At 42.8% G+C, this 18,198-nt stretch overlaps 1 protein-coding gene across 1 annotated transcript in view; it reads left to right on the forward strand.

The window, feature by feature from the left end:
* Nucleotides 1–405: 405 nt before the first annotated feature.
* The window catches only part of LOC117365071 (olfactomedin-like), a 103,919-nt gene continuing 86,126 nt past the window's right edge, over nucleotides 406–18,198 (forward strand). Inside the window, exons 1-3 of the mRNA XM_033954986.1 lie at nucleotides 406–907; nucleotides 3,487–3,730; nucleotides 5,087–5,209. Coding sequence (XP_033810877.1) covers nucleotides 3,707–3,730; nucleotides 5,087–5,209 — 147 coding nt within the window. The 5' untranslated portion in view covers nucleotides 406–907; nucleotides 3,487–3,706. The remainder of the gene's footprint in view (nucleotides 908–3,486; nucleotides 3,731–5,086; nucleotides 5,210–18,198) is intronic.

An 18,198-nucleotide genomic window follows, 5' to 3' on the forward strand; every position in this document is an offset into this window, starting at 1 on the left:
GCAGGGGTGTCAAAGTCCCTCCTCGAGGGCCGCAGTCCAGTCGGGTTTTCAGGATTTCCCCAATGGATATGCATACAATGAAAGCAGTGCATGCAAATAGATGTCATGCATATTCATTGGGGAAATCCTGAAAACCCGACTGGATTGTGGCCCTCGAGGAGGGACTTTGACACCCCTGGCCTAGAGGCAGAGTCAAGAAGGAGCTGGGACTTACTCGGTTAATGGCAATTTTCAATCTTCTAACTAGCTAACTCTCTGGATACAGTTAGGACAGCACAAAAAAAAAAGGCAGTCCTGACTTTAGCTGGGTTTTCAGATACCAGTTTGAATCAGTCAGATGGCCAGAATATCCAGACCTGCCCTTTGTCCCAGAGGTGTCTACAGCAAGGGGCGGAGTCTCGGGGGCCCTGGCAACGGACGGCGGCTCCAGCATGGAGGAACTAGACCAGGAAGCGCTGAACCAGGATCAGGGGGAGAAACTGAGGGAGCAGCAGATTAAGGGTCGTGTAGAGAATGAAAAATATCTCAGGTCTCATCCAGAGGTGGAGCTTCTGCTGACCAGCTTCATCAGAGCAGTCCTGCTGAAGAGACCGAAGAACATTTGCGAGTTTGCTGCAGACCATTTCACAGACCCTGAGCTCTCAGAGAAGATTCAAGAGAAGTTAATAGACAAAGAGCAGAAAAGCAGGAAGCAGTGGGGTGGACTGAGATGATGCGGCAAGATTGCTGAGAATATTACGCAGATTGTGTCTGCATTCCCCTTCCCTGAAAAATGATCAAATTACTAAAAAAAAATCTGGAGATAAAACCGAGAAGCCACAAAGCTGTTCCATCTTGCTGCCGTGGGTTATGTCTCCCACCTGCGTAGCTGATTTAGCCTGCTGTCTATAGAGAACTCCTATTACTGGTAAGTAACTTCTCTTTCTTTACAGTTCGGCTTATTCCTGCAAAGAGATAGGCGTATGAAAGACTGCATGTCCCCTATTGCCATGAAAGATCTCTGCTGCCACCTGCCTGTTTTGCAGGGACCAGCAACCTCTCTCCAATGGTCAGACGGCAAGGTTGATTTCAGAAGATCCAGCTCTGCAACACCTTTCCATTGTCCTAGTTCATTGTGTGCTTGGTCCCACCAGGGTGTCTAACCTCAGATGCCTAATTATAGAACTGCTTTATAGAACTGCCCTTCATGACTGAAAAATGCACCCATCCTCCTCTCTGCCCCCTCCGCCTCTTCCCACTCCTCCCCTCGCCACACGCGCGCCTCCCCTTCCCTTCCCCCATACTTCAAGTTGCTCACTGCCACAGTAGCTTCAACATGGTCCTTGCCATCGCTTCAGCTCTCCTGCTGACATCACTTCCAGGTGCCGTGCATAGGAAATGATGTCAGAAGGAGAGCCACCAGGGTCGAAACTACTACTACTACTATTTATTATTTCTATAGCGCTGACAGGCATATGCAGCACTGTACATTTTAACATACAATAGACAGTCCCTGCTCAGAAGAGCTTACAATCTAATTTAGACAGGACATTTCAGGATTGGGGAGGTTATAGTAGGTATAGGTATCTGACAGCAGTGAGGGGGAGTTTAAGAGTTGAAAGCAGTTTAAAAAAAAAAAGTGGGCCTTTAACTTGGATTTGAAAACTGCCAGGGATGGAGCATGACATATTGATTCAGGCAGCCTGTTCCAGGCATACGGCGCCGCAAGAAAGAAAGGACGGAGTCTGGAGTTGGCAGTGGAAGAGAAGGATACAGATAAGAGGGGCTTGCCCGACGAGCGGAGATAACGGGGGGGGAGGGGAGCATGGGGAGATGAGCAAGGGGAGATATCGGGGGGGGGGCTTCAGAGCGAACGCACTTGTAGGTCAGCAAGAGGAGTTTAAACTGTATTCGGAAACGGACGGGGAGCCAATGAAGCGACTTGAGGAGAGGGGTAATGTGAGAATAGCGGCTCTCCCGGAATATGAGTCGCGTAGCAGTAGCATTTTGAATGGACTGAAGAAGCAAAAGACAGGCGCACGGGAGGTACAGGGGAAGAGAGGGGGGCGCATGCGCGGCAGGGGGGATCGGGGAAGAAGCAGGAGATGGAGACAAGGGCGTGGGTGGAGCAGCTCCACCCTCACTACTCCACTGTTCTAAACCCCTAAATCCGGCCACTAATTGTCGCCAGGCTCTGTGCGTTGCCCTCACAACTTTCAGAAGCTAAAGACCGAAATGGCCCTTCTAGTCTGTGTCATCTTAGAAGCAAAATGCAGTTATGTTGCAGCTGTTTGGGACTGAATCTCTGCTCCCTGCCATAGGCAGCAGAACACGTTTTGTTTGGGGGAGGACAAAATCTCTGCTTTAGACCCCCACCCCAGACCCACCCAAGCTCCGCCTCAGACCTTGTCTAAGCTCCACCCCACACCCCGCCCCCGCCCCCATAATAATAGCACCCCTTGCCCACCAGCTCTATGCCAACATTTCTCCTTCTATCACACCTCACCAGCACAATACCACATCTCTGCCTCCAGTTTTGATCTTACTGGCTTCTTAGAAGACTCTATGCCTGTTCTGACTAAGCCTCCTTTGCCCTGCAATATGATACTGTGTTTCCCCGAAAATAAGACAGTGTCTTATATTAATGTTAGGCCCAAAAAACACACTAGGTCTTATTTTCAGTGTATGTGCATGATCATCTCTCCCTTCTTCTTCTTCACCCCAATTCTTACTCTTTCCTTTCTCTCCCCCACATGTGCAGCATCTTTCCTCCCCTCCCTTCCATTCCTCATACAGCGAGACCCTTGATCAGCTTCTATCCTTCCTTCCGTCCCTCCCTCCCATCCCTCGTGCAGCAGGACCCTTGCTAAGCTTCCCTTCCCTCCCATCCCTTGTGCAGCAGAACCCTTGAGCGAGCACCTCCCACCCCAAGCACCCGCCTCCGCCAACCACAAGCAAGCCCTACATACCTCCCTAAGCAGCATCGGGCCGGCAGCACTCTAAAAAGGCTGCTTCAGCCTTATCTGCCTGTGAATTCACTGTATGATTTACTCTACCATAATCTCCCCAACCCTGAAATGTCCTGTCCAGATTAGATTGTAAGCTCTTCTGAGCAGGGACCGACTATTGTATGTTAAAATGTACAGCGCTGCATACACCTTTCAGCGCTTTAGAAATAATAAATAGTAGTAGTAGTGGTAACCCTATTTTAGGCCTCTGAATCCTGCTATGCGCTCAGAGCTGAAAAGGGCCTTTCTGGAGGAGTGGTTAGGACAGGATGTGGGCCAACCTAGACTTTGTCATTCTGCAGGGATAATTGACGAGACTTCCTAGACAATGTGAAAGAAGGTATAAGTGTCAAAAAGTTGTTTGCCTTGAATTTTTCTCCAAGTAAGATCTATTTTCTGATCAAGGTTTAATGTTTGTAATATTATAAAAGCTCAATAAATATATTATAATAATTTAAAAAAGAGAAAGCATAAGCCTATGCTGGTATTTCTCCTTTAGACACTTTTCAAAGTGAAAGCTTGCTTGGATTTTGCAGCAAAGCAGGAAGTATGGAATGTAGCCCCTCAAAGAAGATATAGAGGAATTTAAAAAGGTACAGAAAAGAGCAATGAAACTGATAAAGGGGATGAAACAACTTTCCTATGAGGAAAAAGTAAAGACGCAAGGGCTTTTCAGCTTGTAGAAGAAAAGGCTGAGAGTAAAGATAAAGATCTAGTAAATGGTAAAGATCTATAATACAAAGGTAGGCAAAAATCATTTGTTTAATATTTCCAAAAATACAAGGTTTAGGAGGCATGCAATAAAGTTAAGCATTAAAACAAATCATAGAAAATATTTCTTCCCTTAGTATGTAATTTATATCTCTGCAATTCAATGCCAGAGAATGTGGTGAAAGCAGTAGGCTTAGCAGGGTTTAAAAAAAAAAGTGTGGGCAAGTTCCTAAAAGAAATGTTCATAACCCATTATTAAGTTGGACTTGGGAGAAGCTGCATAACATCTGTTCTACTCTTTTGGGATCTTGCCAAGTACTTGTGACCTGGATTGGCCACTGCTGGAAACAGGATACTGGGCTTGATGGACCTTTGGTCTAACCCAATATAGTGTTTCTTATGTACTTTCTGTGTGAATACACAAAAGTAAAGCAATATACAAGGCAGGATTACTAGTAAGCCAGGGTCATGGTGGAGCAGCTGATCCAGTCCTGTTTTCCTTCAGTTGCACCTAAGCATATGTGCTTCCTGTTTATCTTGGAAATATACGCATCCATACATGCCATGGGATTAGTGAATCCAGGACTGGATCATCTAATCCCTGATTATTTGGAATTATTTTCTAGGCTTCTCAAACCTCTCCTAGAGGCACACCTAGCCAGTCAGTTTTCTGGATTGCCATAATGAATATCCATGAGAAATATTTGCATATAGAGAAGATCTCTTATATGCAAATCTGTCTCTTGCATATTCAATTGACTGGTCAGTGTACCTCCAGAAGAAGGTTTAGAAGGACTAGGGTTACCAGACGTCCGGATTTCCCCGGACATGTCCTCCTTTTGAGGATATGCCCAGGGGTCCGCACATCTTTTCAAACTTCAACACTTTGTCCGGGTTTTAAAAAGGTTCAATCAAATCACCGTCGGGCAGGAGGGCATCTGTGCATGCATGGACTCCACACAGTGATGTCACGCATGCATGCGTGGATGCCCTCCTGCCCGTCGAGAGCAGGCAGCAGGGGCGAGGCATGGGCGGAGCTAGGGCAGAACTGGGGCATGACAGGGAGGGGATGGGAGGAACTGGATGGGCCTGGGGCGGGTCTAGGGGTGTCCGGATATTCCAAATGAAAAATCTGGTAACCCTAAGAAGGACTGCCCTATCCTACAGACCAGATCTAGTGCTCATGCTCAGTGGGAAACTTAGAAATCCCTCACTGTGGCTCTAGGAATGGCAGAAAAGTGGCATCGTGATTAACCAGGTAGCCATCATTGTACATGTAGAGCTTGCGGTCATTGGCGTTATACTGAACACTCTGAACTGTCTCCATCATCTTGTCCAACATAATGCTCATTCTCCCTTCTTTCCCCGTGTTGGTGTCATACATGTAGAAGATCTCCTCTCTGCGTGTGTTCACAGGTCTGGTAGCATACAGCACTCCACAGATCATGAAGGCATTGGTGACTCCAGGCTTGTACTGCGTGGTGACCCAACTGTGTTCAACAGTGAAGGAGGTAACGTTGATTTTCCCAATAACAATGTTGCCGGCACTTCCTTCCGTTGAATATAGCACCCACAGCCCTTCTTCATCAGCAGCAAAGTCCATGTCTTGGTAGGTAACAGCAGCATAAGAGAAGCGGTTGTTGTAGACGGCGTTAGTCAGAAGCTGGCGCTGTACTTCATTGGTGTCCAGGTTCATGCGGCACATGTACTGAGAGTTGTAGCAATTGTAATAGAGGGAATTATTGTAAAGGATCACCCCACTACCCTGCCCACAGTTGCTGTAGTCGTAGTTATTACCGGAAATGTGCCGAGAGAGGGTTTTATCAGTGGGGTTCTTATAGAGCAGGAGGTCGTCATAGCCAGGATAGAGGCGAACAAGCTGCATCATTCGGGCATCGGTGTTCAAAGCAGCTACCCAGAGCAAATTCTTATTTCTGGCTTCCACAAATGAGTCCTTCCCCCACCCACCGTATCGGAAGCCAAAGCCCCTCCAGTTCAACTGCACCACAAATGGCGAAGTCAAGTTTACCAGACCCCCATGGTTGCAGGTTCCTGTCCCAAGAAACAAGAAAATAGAAATCAGTTCACTTTATATACCTGCTGCTCATGATCTTGACGACTTAAAATGACTTCACTTTAGAATTTGCGTTTTATGATACTTTCTGATCTACTTGTGTCAAGGTTCTGTCTTCCTGTGATGATTTTACAGCCTGTTGCTCCTAAGGGTGGCAGGTTCTATCTCCTTCTTCCTACTCCCTGAGCGATCCCAGTTCATAATATCTTAAGTATTTTACTAGCAAAACTGCTAAACATGGAGATCATTGATTATAAATCATGCCCATGATACTCTTATATTTTACAGTGTGTAGAATGTTTTTAAAAAGTCTTCTCTTTAAAATTAAGACCCACATACAGAACTCAGGATACAACATGTTCCATTGATTAGGTGAGGTAATATCAGGTTTTAGAATGACACTGTGTACTCACCATAAGGCACAGGAGGGGGGTTGGAAATTGTCTGATTCTTTTCGCAGTCCTGAAGTCGTTTCCGCAGGGAGGCAATTTCCCGTCGCACTGCCAGCACATTGTTTTTATCATATGATTCCAGCTGGTTGACCATTATTGAAATGTTCTGGATCTGTCGTTTCATAAAGGAAAAGCGGAAGGAGAAGTGGTAGAGGAAAATGAAATGGCATTTTTGTTAGACAAACTATTTCAGCATTCATACAAGTGGAAATTAACAAAGTTTAACTAGCCTATTTTCTTTTTGGTGCCTTTACCACTTTTTAATTCACCACATAACTGTTTACTCCCAAATCTTCCAAAGTAGAAGGATCACAACCCGATTTAAGTCCCTCCCCATTCTCAAAATTTGGCACTGCTACTTATAGCCAGGGCTTAATTTATATACAAAAAGGAAGTGGAACTGTAGAGCCAGTGGTGGGATCAAGCGGGTCGGGATCAATGTTCCCTCTAAGGATTGATGAGTTGTGTGTGAAAAAAAATATGCATGAGTGATAAGTTACATACTCTACAAATTTATGAGCAGGCGCGGAGGACAAGTGCCCGTGAGATTGTGGGAGGGTTAAATACTCAAAACTTAGAAGAATAACAATTTACTTAAAGTTTTTTTAATTACGTAATATCATCAGTTCTTCAATCTTCACAAATATTCTCTTCGATTCTTTTCAGTTTTCCAAACATTGTAGACCTTATCAGCATTTACAGTTTGTCCAGAATTTAAAAAGAGCTTTATTCTCATTAAATTGTCCAGATATTCAACATCTAGTCTATTTTTGTCTTTATGCTGTTCATCAAACTGAATCCTCTTTCACAGTCAGCACTTGAAGCCTGGAATGTACCGCAGATATCCAGAAGCAAAAATAAGTCTTGAAGTTGATCCTGCTGTTTTGTGAATGCAACTAGATCTGCAAATGTCTTAACTGCTCCAGTTTGCAATTTCTCATTAACAATCAATTTAAATTCTGGAAACTGCTTACAAAGTTCTTTCTGGAATGCTTCGTTGTCTTTTTCCAGAAGAACATGGTATCGGTTTCCAAGCCTCTTCATCTGCTCAAGACCAAATGTATAATCCTCTAAGTTCACAGCTGTTGAAAAACATTCTTTGTCAAATACTGCCCAATCTTGTAATTCCTCATCTGGAAATCTATTATCCAAATGTTCACATGTCTGCTGAATGAACTTAAGTATTGACTTTGTGTTCACTGGGTGCTGAAATGACAAAAGCAAATGGCTGGCATTTTCTCTCCAAGATACTGTGATCTGAGTTTCTTTATTTTTGCCTTTGCAAACTGAAAGGCTTCCACAGTAGACAGCAAACTTCTTTGAAAAAGTCTACTCAGATCGCTTAATTCTGATAATACATCATTCAATACTGTAATTGCAACATGGTGTTCTGGATTCTGTAGTTTCTCTAGGCAGTATTTATGGACCAGGTCATTATTCTCATCAACCTGTTTTCTACAGTATTCCACTAAAATATCATAATTCAAAACCAAAGCATTGACAGCAAAATGCCTGGATAACCACCGAACTTTGTTGAGTGGTCTGAATGCAATCACTTCTGCTTCAGCAGCTTTGGCCAAGGCCTCAAATTTATCCTTCTTGACAGATGATCTGCAGAAAATTGTGTAAACAGTTCTCCGCAGAGTTTCTATCTCCTTCATCAATGGTATATCTTTCCATGCATCATCTATTCCCAAATCCTCTCTGTGTGTCACACAGTGTTGTTCAGGCAAATGTGGAATTAACTGGTGAAGAAATGCTGCTACCCCTCTCTGCTTGCCTAGCATAACTGAGGCTCCATCAGAGGTAAACATAGCCATCTTGTTCAAATCTAATTCGTTGTCTGCATAAAATTTCTGAATGGCTCCAAGGATTGACAAGCTATCACAAGCTGTTAATTTAACAATTCCAGCAAATGCAGTTTTATTTTCTTTCCAGCTTATGATTTATCTTTAATCTTATCTATTGTTTTGCCTTTTGTCTTTGTTTTGTTCTATTTCTATCATTTAAATTTCTCCAGAATTCTACTGTTCAACGGCTCCCCCTTCTGCTTCTATTCCTTTCTCTCCTCTCTTCTACCTTCCAAAGTATTTAGATCAATGCTGTCTTGTTAAAATGTTTATTTTATTTTTATTTTTCCTCTAACTCTACTTTTCACTTCTCTATTACCCTCCAGGTACTTTAGTTAGATTGTGAGCCTTCGGGACAGTAAGGGAATTTTTCAAGAACCTTTCTTATTTCTAATCTTAATGTATATTTTCTGTAAACCGCTTAGAACCTAACGGATGTAGCGGTATATAAGAAATAAATTACATTACATTACATATTATTGGCATTTCTAAATTTCATGTACAGAACTAACATTTTGGAAACTGAGATATCAGTTGATTTGTCCACGATCAAGGTATGGTAAGCTGCATTTTTAATCTCCAATAATATTTACGACCTAATGGTTGAATTTATACACTCAACAAATTCAAAAGCATAGTTTTTGCTTCGCCAGCTTTCTGGTATCTTTACATATTTCGCAACATGGTCATGAATTGCCTGCACCGATAGCATTGAAGAATTTATATTAACAGCAAATAAAACGTTATCAATGAGTATCTTTACCTCATCAGGAGTCGCTTGTTGCCGATTTACTAATTCTTTTCTGCTTTCACGATCTTCTTTCGATTCTGTCAGCATGTTTTTCAACAGACTTTTGCTTTTGTTTTTCAGTTTCGTGACTGCTTCAATGTGCGATTTTTGGCTCAAATGCCGTTTTAAATGATCAACTTTCCAATCGGTCCACGTTTTTCCTGATGTCCAGTCGCTATTGTATTCCGCTTTCATGCAAATTTTGCACTTAACACCATCAGTTTCTGAGTAATAAAAAAATTTCCCCAAGTAGCACGTGCTGTGCGGTGCCATGCGGTAAATCCGTTTCAACATAGCATTCAGTCAACCACTCTGTTTTAAAACCCAAGCACCTCTTCTTGCCTGTGTTACATAAACTTTCCTCAGCTCGCCGCTTAGACATGGCCATGAATTATTTAAAAATAGTGAATTCTTTGATATTTAAAGTAACTTAATCCTACATAATAAAACGCAATATCTTGAGCAAAGTAAGCATTTGCATTCACCACTGCAACAAGTTGGGAGGGCTAGACTGTACCCAGTTGAGCAAAATAACCTTTTTTCCCATCAACATGGCCCTCCTCCAAAAAAGACGATATCCAAGGATTGCAAGGAGTACAAATCAAACAAAATCAGAGGGTCCAACTTGATCCCACAGGTCCTATCTGCGTGTTCTGTGAGGTGTAGGTCCGTGGCCGCAGGAGTGCGCATGCGCGAGTCCCCAGCCTTACTGGTATGTTCATGCGGAGCGGCGGATGGAAAAAACAAGGCTCCGAGGATGACGCGCAGGCACGGCGTCGCCCGAGGAGAACGACAAGCGCCGGACTGGCGCCGCTTCCATCCCCTTTTGCGGTACCGTGCCTGGCGCTTGGCCTGAGCCACCGCCGCCGCCGCCGCCGCTTCCTCTCACCTCCGCCCACGCTCTATTGAGCGACACGAGAAAAATTATGAGCGACACCAGTGAAAATAGTGAGCAATCGCTCATGCGCTCAGCTTAGAGGGAACATAGGAACAGGAGAAAAAGAAGGCAGATTAAGGAGTAGAGTGACTGTTTTCTGCTCTTAAGGAGACTCACTCCCATCCCTCTTCTTCCCTGAAGAGTGCCTGCTGCTCTGGGGTCTGAAATAAGCCTTACCGGAAGCCATTTGCAAGTCATAATGAGGTTTGGGGGTGGAGCTGGGGAGACACACCCATTCAACCATCAAAATGCACCATACATAGACAATGCAAACTCATAAGCTTCGGTTCAGACAGAGCTGAGACTAACATGAAATCCTGGATGTTTTAGCGCTTTTCAGTTGTGACACTGAAAATATCGCCCTTGTCAGATTGAGACCATGTTTAACCTTGCTCCAGAGTTTGGATTCACTCAGTGAATTTTATGAAAGTTGTCAAGCCCACAAACAGATGTTGGAATGACTGCCAGTAGCCCTTCCAGCCTAGAGCCATGTGGTAACCCTATGTATGCAGTTAGGCGCAAGGACTGGATGCCTGCAGTTGCATGGTGTAACTTCAGGCACTTAAATGTAAGATAGAAACATGATGGCAGATAAAGGCCAAATAGCCCATCCAGTCTTTCCATCCACAGTAACCATTAACTCTTTCTCTCTCTGAGAGATCCTATGTGCCTATCCCAGGCCCTTTTGAATTCAGACACAGTCTCTGTCTCCACCACCTCTTCTGGGAGACTGTTCCATGCATCTACCACCTTTTCTGTAAAAAAGTATTTCCTTAGATTACTCCGGAGCCTATCACCTCTTAACTTCATCCTATGCCCTCTCATGCCAGAACTTCCTTCCAAATGAAAGAGACTCGACTCATGCGCATTTACACCACGTAAGTATTTAAATTTCTCTATCATATCTCCCCTCTCCTGCCTTTCCTCCAAAGTATACAGATTGAGATCTTTAAGTCTGTCCCCATACGCCTTATCACGAAGCACACACCATTTTAATAGCCTTCTTCAGGACCGACTCCATCCTTTTTATATCTTTTTGAAGGTGCGGCCTCCATAATTGTACACAATATTCTAAAAGAGGTCTTACCAGAGTCTATACAGAGGCATCAATATCTCGTTTTTCCTACTGGCCATACCTTTCCCTATGCAACCTAGATGTGCCGATAATGGGTTATGCTAGAATTACATAACAGAATCTGGGAACCCATTTGTCATTACAAAATAGGATCTCACTACACAACATCTGGGCACCTAAATGGAGACACCAGTTTATTGACTTGCCTCCTATATAGTAACATTTTCAAACTGACACTTATGTCCCTATTTGTAATGGGGAAGACCCCCATCAGATTCATCCTCTTTGTGATGATGTAGGACATAAGGCAATTTAATTTTTAAGCATGGTTAGTTCTGTGACCCCCACTGCTGATTCTAAATTACAAGTGCTAACTACTGTTTAGATATCAGGAAACATCCACGGTGCATTCAAACCAGACAAACCTAGGGAAACGTCATGTTGGTTTTAGAGGGTACCAAAACCAGTTGCAATATGTACCTCCATAAAGAGTGTCTCAACGATGGCATTGGATTCATTCAAAGAGGCCCTCAGCTGCACGACAAGAGACACCACCTCCTTGATTTCCAACTTCAAGAGTGCAAACTCCAGCTCCGTGTAGGATAGGACTCCCAACTCCACTTTTTCCACTCGAAGAGTCAGGTTGGACAGTCTTTCCTGATACGATTCCAAGTTTCTCTGATAGCTTTTGATCTGCAAAAAAACCCAACATAAAACCACCACTTGCATCAATGTGAAATAATAATGAACAGGGAAGCAAAGTTGCTTACCTATAACAGGTGTTTTTAAAGATAAGCGGGATAAAATTCCTCGCTGGTAAACAATATCATTTGACAAACCCTGGTGAAATGAAAAGAGTAACTAGCTCGTGAAGTTTCAAGTTTATTAAAAATTTGATATACCACCTTATCAATTTATTTCAAGGTGGTTATACATTTTAAAATAGGGTAAAAACAAATAACACCAATTAACATAACTTTAACAAAAAAACATACTCGACAAAACAATAACATACTAGACTAGAGAAATGGGTACGAGTGGAAAAAAAGGGTAGAACTACAATGGTTAAAAAAAAGTAAGATATAAAGGTATAAACATAAGGAAGGGGTTAAAAACAAATAAGTCCAATACAAGAGGACTCATAAAAAATAAAGAAATTTTTAAAATCCTTAAAAGGACATTTATACTTGAAAGGCATCTTTAAAAAGGAATGTCTTAAGAAAAGATTTAAATTTCTCAAGATTAGTTATCTCTCTTAAAGCATTTGGTGCCAAATTCCAGAGTGTTGGGGCAACTACTGAAAAGACAGTGTTTCTTCTAGTGTTGATATGATTCAGAGTTGGAATTGCTAATAAATTTTGTTCTGAAGAATGAAGAAAACGCAGTATCAAATATTTTATTAATGAATTCTGGCTGTCCCGTGTTTCTTGTTTTAAAAGTCAATAATAGAGTTTTATAAATAACACAGTGATGGATGGGAAGCCAATGGACTTTTATCAGAAGAGGGGTTACGCGGTCGTATTTTTTGGCCTTGTAAATGACTTTTACTGCTGTATTCTGGATTATTTGTAAACGTTTTAACTCTTTTTTGGTAATACTTTCTAGCACAATCTAGCACTGCCCATACTGGCATTGCATGGGGCCACTTTACTTCTTTTCCAAGCTAATAGCAGGTGGAATGTCAGAAAAGCAATTCCTAGAGGAGGAAGGTGAGGATAGTGCGGCTTTATATCCTTCCATCCTCAGAGAACATCTGCTACAGGTGAGTAACTTTTCTTTCTCTAAAAATGAGCAGAATATGAAGTTCTCACTGATGGCAATCCCTAGTTAATATGATTAACAAAACAAAAAAAAAAAAAGAACATGGAAAATACTATTGGGCACAACTTGTTTCTCATATTAATAATAATACTTTTCATATTTATAGGTCTATACAGGGAGGATGCCACAGCTATACTTTATCAAAAAGACGCCTCAGCCCCACCACTCCACCGCTCAAAGTATTTCATATCGCGGGAAGCATATTGTGGTGCTTCATCATTGGCTGTCGTTTTTTGAAATAAAAGTTTTTTAGTGTTTTAAATATATAAAGATTTCTTTATATAAAAAGAAATCTTTATATATTTAAAACACTAAAAAACTTTTATTTCAAAAAACGACAGCCAATGATGAAGCACCACAATATGCTTCCCGCGATATGAAATACTTTGAGCGGTGGAGTGGTGGGGCTGAGGCGTCTTTTTGAAAAAGAAATAAAGTTTGTTCATCCAGACAATCACTATTTTCATTTCAATAAAGGTTTGGCCTGGATATACTACACAGTAACAATTTTTTGCCACAACGGACAGCTATACTTTAGGCAATAGGCATGACTTCTGCAGTATTTATGCTAGAACACGCTGCCAGAAGATGTGGTAAGAGCGGATAGCATAGCTGGTTTTAAGAAAGGTTTGGACAAGTTCCTGGAGGAAAAGTCCATAGTCTATTATTGAGAAAGACATGGGGGAAATGTACAGCACTTTAATGGGTAAGCGTACACAAACCCCTGCATTCTATACAGGGCACTTAAAATTGGGCGCAGATCCCAGATTGACACCAGAAATAATTTGTTAATGAGCTCCAATGATTTAATTATTGGAGTTAGCAAGCACCTCATTGCCACTACTTACGGTGTGGGCACTGATCTGGCAGCGCATTTTCTGAATGGGCGCCTAGCTTGGATTAGGTGCAGCTCAAAAGGGGGCATGAACATGGGAGAGACATGGGCGCATCAGGGGCATTCACAAAAACAGAAGGGCAGGGATCCATGCCCAACTTGTGTGCCAGGATTTATACCAGATTTCGATTGGGGTAAGTCCTTGTGCCCAAAACTGAGCGCAGAATTTGGCTCATCCTCCAGCACCCTTTATAGAATAACATTGATTTTTATTGGAACTTAATTTTTGGGACCATTTATAAAATCACCTCCCCCCTCCTTATCAAATGTATGTGGCACCAATGCAGCTACATGCTATTGTATAAGGACGCATGTAAGGGTAAATGCAAGGGGGCATTAGCAGGGGTGGAGAACAGGTGGAGCTGCCTCTTACATACACAACTTACAGAATACCATGAGTAGTAGTAGTAGTTATGCCTGCTCTTGCGGTATTTAGATGTCTGCAGTTATACCACGTCTGTGGTGCCTAGATTTTATGCACGCCATTGCTGGGTTACACTAATATTCTTTAACAGAATTTGAACACCAGATTTCATTAGTGCAGGGGTTCTCTCAACCCAATTCTGGGGACACACCTAGCCAGTCAGGTTTTCAGGAAATCTACAATGAATATGTATGAGATAGATTTGCGTGGAATGCAGGTAGGGCCTGCAAATTTATCTCATAAGAATATAATAGCCATACTGGTGTCAGACCAATAGTCCATCTAGTCCAGTTTCCTGTTTTCAACAGTGGCTAATCCTGGTAGAAACCCAAATAATAGCAAGAACTGAGCATGTGCGAGGAGTGCCAGTGTCAGCAGCTAGAAAGCACACTGCCAACTTCCTTGCCACTCAGACAGAATTGGGGGAGGTTTGGGCAATGGGGCTCTTTGCCTGATGAAGCATGGGCATTGCCACCAGCCATTGAAGGATAGTACAGTTGGGGGGGTGAGCCCAAAGTCAGGGAGCAGGCCCCCTTGGCTACACCACTGCTTCCTAGACCAAGGGTAGGCAACAATGGTTCTCAGTCAAGTTTTCAAGATTTCCACAATGAATATGCAAAAAATGAATTTGCTTGTATTGTTTCCATTGTATGAAAATAGATCTCATACATATTTATTGTAGAAACCTTGACTGGGCTGTGACCCTCAAGGACTATGTTTGCCCACCCCTATCCTAGACTGATATCTCTGTGGAAATAAACTGATAGGCTTGAGACATTTTTTTTACTTTGATAATTTCTTGCTGGACGCTGATGCTCAGGTCATGATTGGTGATCTCCAGGGATTCCATCCTGAGCATTGGGAAGGTGTTATCAGGCATGATCACGGTACACAGGCACTGGCCGCCCTCTTCCACCAATCCGGTGACATTCTGAATATCCTGGAAGCAGCATAAAGGAATGGTGAGCACAAAATTATAAATAGTGTAGACATTTTCCAGTGCTGCTAACATTCCTTCATAGAAAATTACAAAATATACCAAAATATAAGACTATGGAGGTGAATGCCATGAAAAGATATTTAAGAGGGTCATGCACTGAAACCTTACCTAAGGCACCACCTCTTGAATGTGGAGAAGATCTATGTAAAAAGGTGATACTGCTGAATGAATGACCCAGGAAAGAGATTTAGGAAGCTGAAGCTCCTAGCGGTTGCCACACCATATGATGAAGCACCTCTGGTGGGACAATTCAGCACTGCAGGCAGGAGGGCGCTAAAATTCCTCCTGTTCATGTAGTCAGGTCTTCAGAAATGATAAGGCCTCCGTTCCAGAGGGGGCAGTGTTTTTAAAAGGGTCTGCTTTATCTGTGGAAGGGAGGTTGGGGAGGTGAGCAGCTAGTCTTTCGTTGAGGCTTCTGTGGGTGTCTCTGCCTTTTGAAGAGCTAGGGACTAGAGAATGACACAGGGACAAATTTTTCCCCGTCCACACGGGAACTCATTTTCTCGTCCCGTAGAGTTCTTTTCTTGACTCTGCCCCATTCCTGCACGCTCCGTCCTCATCTGCACAAGCCTCAAACACTTTAAAATCATAAGTGTTCGAGGCTTGTGTGGTTAAGGCAGAGCTTACAGGAATGGTGCAGGGACAGTGACAAAACTCATGGGGACGGGATGGGGAGTTTGAGTTCCTGCGGGGACGGGGAAAAATTTGTCCCCATGTCATTCTCTACTAGGGACCCAGCTTGTTATGGAGGGGGAGGCCATCTATTGAGTACTGTCTGCTGCTTAATAAAGAAGGGTTGGCCTGCCAGCACTGAGAGGTGGGGGGGAAACAGGAAGTGACCTGTAGGGCTGGGGTTCGATAAACTCCATGCTGCTAATCCACTCTTCCATTTTTGGAAGTTAGCTTAGGATTTCCTGGCAATTGAGTGAATGTTAAACTTTGCTGTGTTAATGAATAGATTAGTCTAAACAGCCATTTGGTGAAAACATCCGTTTATCTTGTTAATAACTACATTAGTGCCATATCCCTGTTAAGGAGAGCAAGTTTTGCCATATTCTTAATAAAATAGTTTTCACATCCACATAAAAATCATACTAAGTTATATAGTAAAACGTTGTTAGCGTACGTATTCATTTATAGACCCTTACCAGAGTCCAGATTTCCTCAGACATGTCCTTCTTTTGAGGACATATCCGGGGGTCCGGATGACTTTTCAAAACCCAGCACTTTGTCTGGGTTTTGAAAATAAATTGTGTTGGGGGGACCATCCTCATCCGCGCATGTGAGGATACCTTCCTGCCCGATGAACAGGTGGAGGGGGTGGGGCTGGGGGCGTGGCTGAGGCATAATTGGGCAGGGATGAGTGGAACTGGGGGCAGGTCTAGGATTTTACTGACATAAAATCTGGTAGCCCTATAGACAGGTCAATATTCATTTGCCGTGGTCAGTGGGGGATTTTTTTTTCTAATGCTGGTTACAGCAGTCAAAAAATAACTGAATGGAACTAAAGTGGAAAATGCTGAATATCTGGATAAGGTGGTCAGTGTTGGAACCTCTCCAGATAGTGACAATATTTAGTCTTCTATTTGGATAACTTATCCGGATAAGATGGGACAGAAGGCTGTCCAAGTGAGTTTTGCAGAAGGTTGTCCTGAGTTATCCAGATAACAAATTGAATATTAGCAAACAACAAAAGGAACTGACCCCAAAATATCCACAAAGAAGAAAATCCAGAGAATACCAAAAAAAACTCTGTGGAGTGACGATGTTCCCAAATGGACTTTATTTGAAAGTATCAAAGTTCCAAAGATACAGTAAAATCATCCACATAAAATAATTCCATCCACCTAAAAGTAAATCATCCACATAAGAGCCTTAAAGGACCTAGTCCGCTAGGGATACAGGACCCAACATGGTCCGTGTTTCGACAAAAAGTCTTCTTCAGGGGTCCCTGGGGGTCCTATAAAGCAAGCAGTGTCTCACTTCCGGTTCACCACACAATTGTTTCCCACGTACTCACCTTTATAGGACCCCTAGGGACCCCTGAAGAGGACTTTTTGTCGAAACGCGGACCGTGTTGGGTCCTGTATCCCTAGCGGACTAGGTCCTTTAAGGCTCTTATGTGAATGATTTACTTTTATGTGGATGGAATTATTTTATGTGGATGATTTTAGTGTACCTTTGGAACTTTGATACTTTCAAATAAAGTCCATTTGGGAACATCGTCACTCCACAGAGTTTTTTTGGTTTTCAACAAATTGAATATTGCCACTATCCAAATAAATTTGGTTCCTCTCTTGCTCCTACCATGCTCAGCACCGACATTATCCACATAAAAGACAGTTCTACAACCAGACACCTGAATTTAGGCTCACTGATGTTATGCACTGATGCCAATTCTCTAATAGCATGTGGGCACCAAGGTGCCGTTATATAATAATAAGTTGGCATCAGCACATCTAAATTTAGATGCACCCACTCCAGTCTATGGCTGGCATAAACGAGTGTCCCTCAATGCAACAGTTATGCACATAACTTACAGTATTCTGTAAGTTGCCTACATAACTATTAGACACACTTAAGGCCCATCAGTGATCATCCCCTGTGAATGCCTCCCTTGCATTCATAATCTAAGTAGGTTGCTGCCTAGGTTATAGAACTGCATTGACAGTACATCTGGGAGAAACCAAACCAACACTGTGGAGTGACGATGTTCCTGAGATGGACTTTATTGAAAATTACAAAGTTCCAAAGGTACAGTTAAGCAATCCACATGAAAATAAAGTAGTCCACCCAAAAACCTAAAGGACCTAGTCCGCTGAAAGCGTAGGACCCAACACGGTCTGCGTTTCAACAAGATAGTCTTCTTCAGGGGTCCCTGAAAGTCCTATGGTAGTAGATACGTGGAATAAATGATATGTGGAGAGTCGTGAGGAAAGCGCTGCTCGAAACCAAAGTTCCACATATCAGTTATTACATGTATCTACTACCATAGGACTTTCAGGGACCCCTGACGAAGACTATCTTGTCGAAATGCAGACCATGTTGGATCCTACACTTTCAGCGGACTAGGTATTTTAGGTCAGGGGCTATCGAGTGCATCTCCATTGTGTTGAGATTTTACGTTACTGTGTTGGGTCCATATGTTTCACCAGAGGTTCAGGCCCTAGATATTTTTATGT

Source organism: Geotrypetes seraphini, chromosome 8 (assembly GCF_902459505.1).
Source record: "Geotrypetes seraphini chromosome 8, aGeoSer1.1, whole genome shotgun sequence".
NCBI lineage: Eukaryota > Metazoa > Chordata > Amphibia > Gymnophiona > Dermophiidae > Geotrypetes > Geotrypetes seraphini.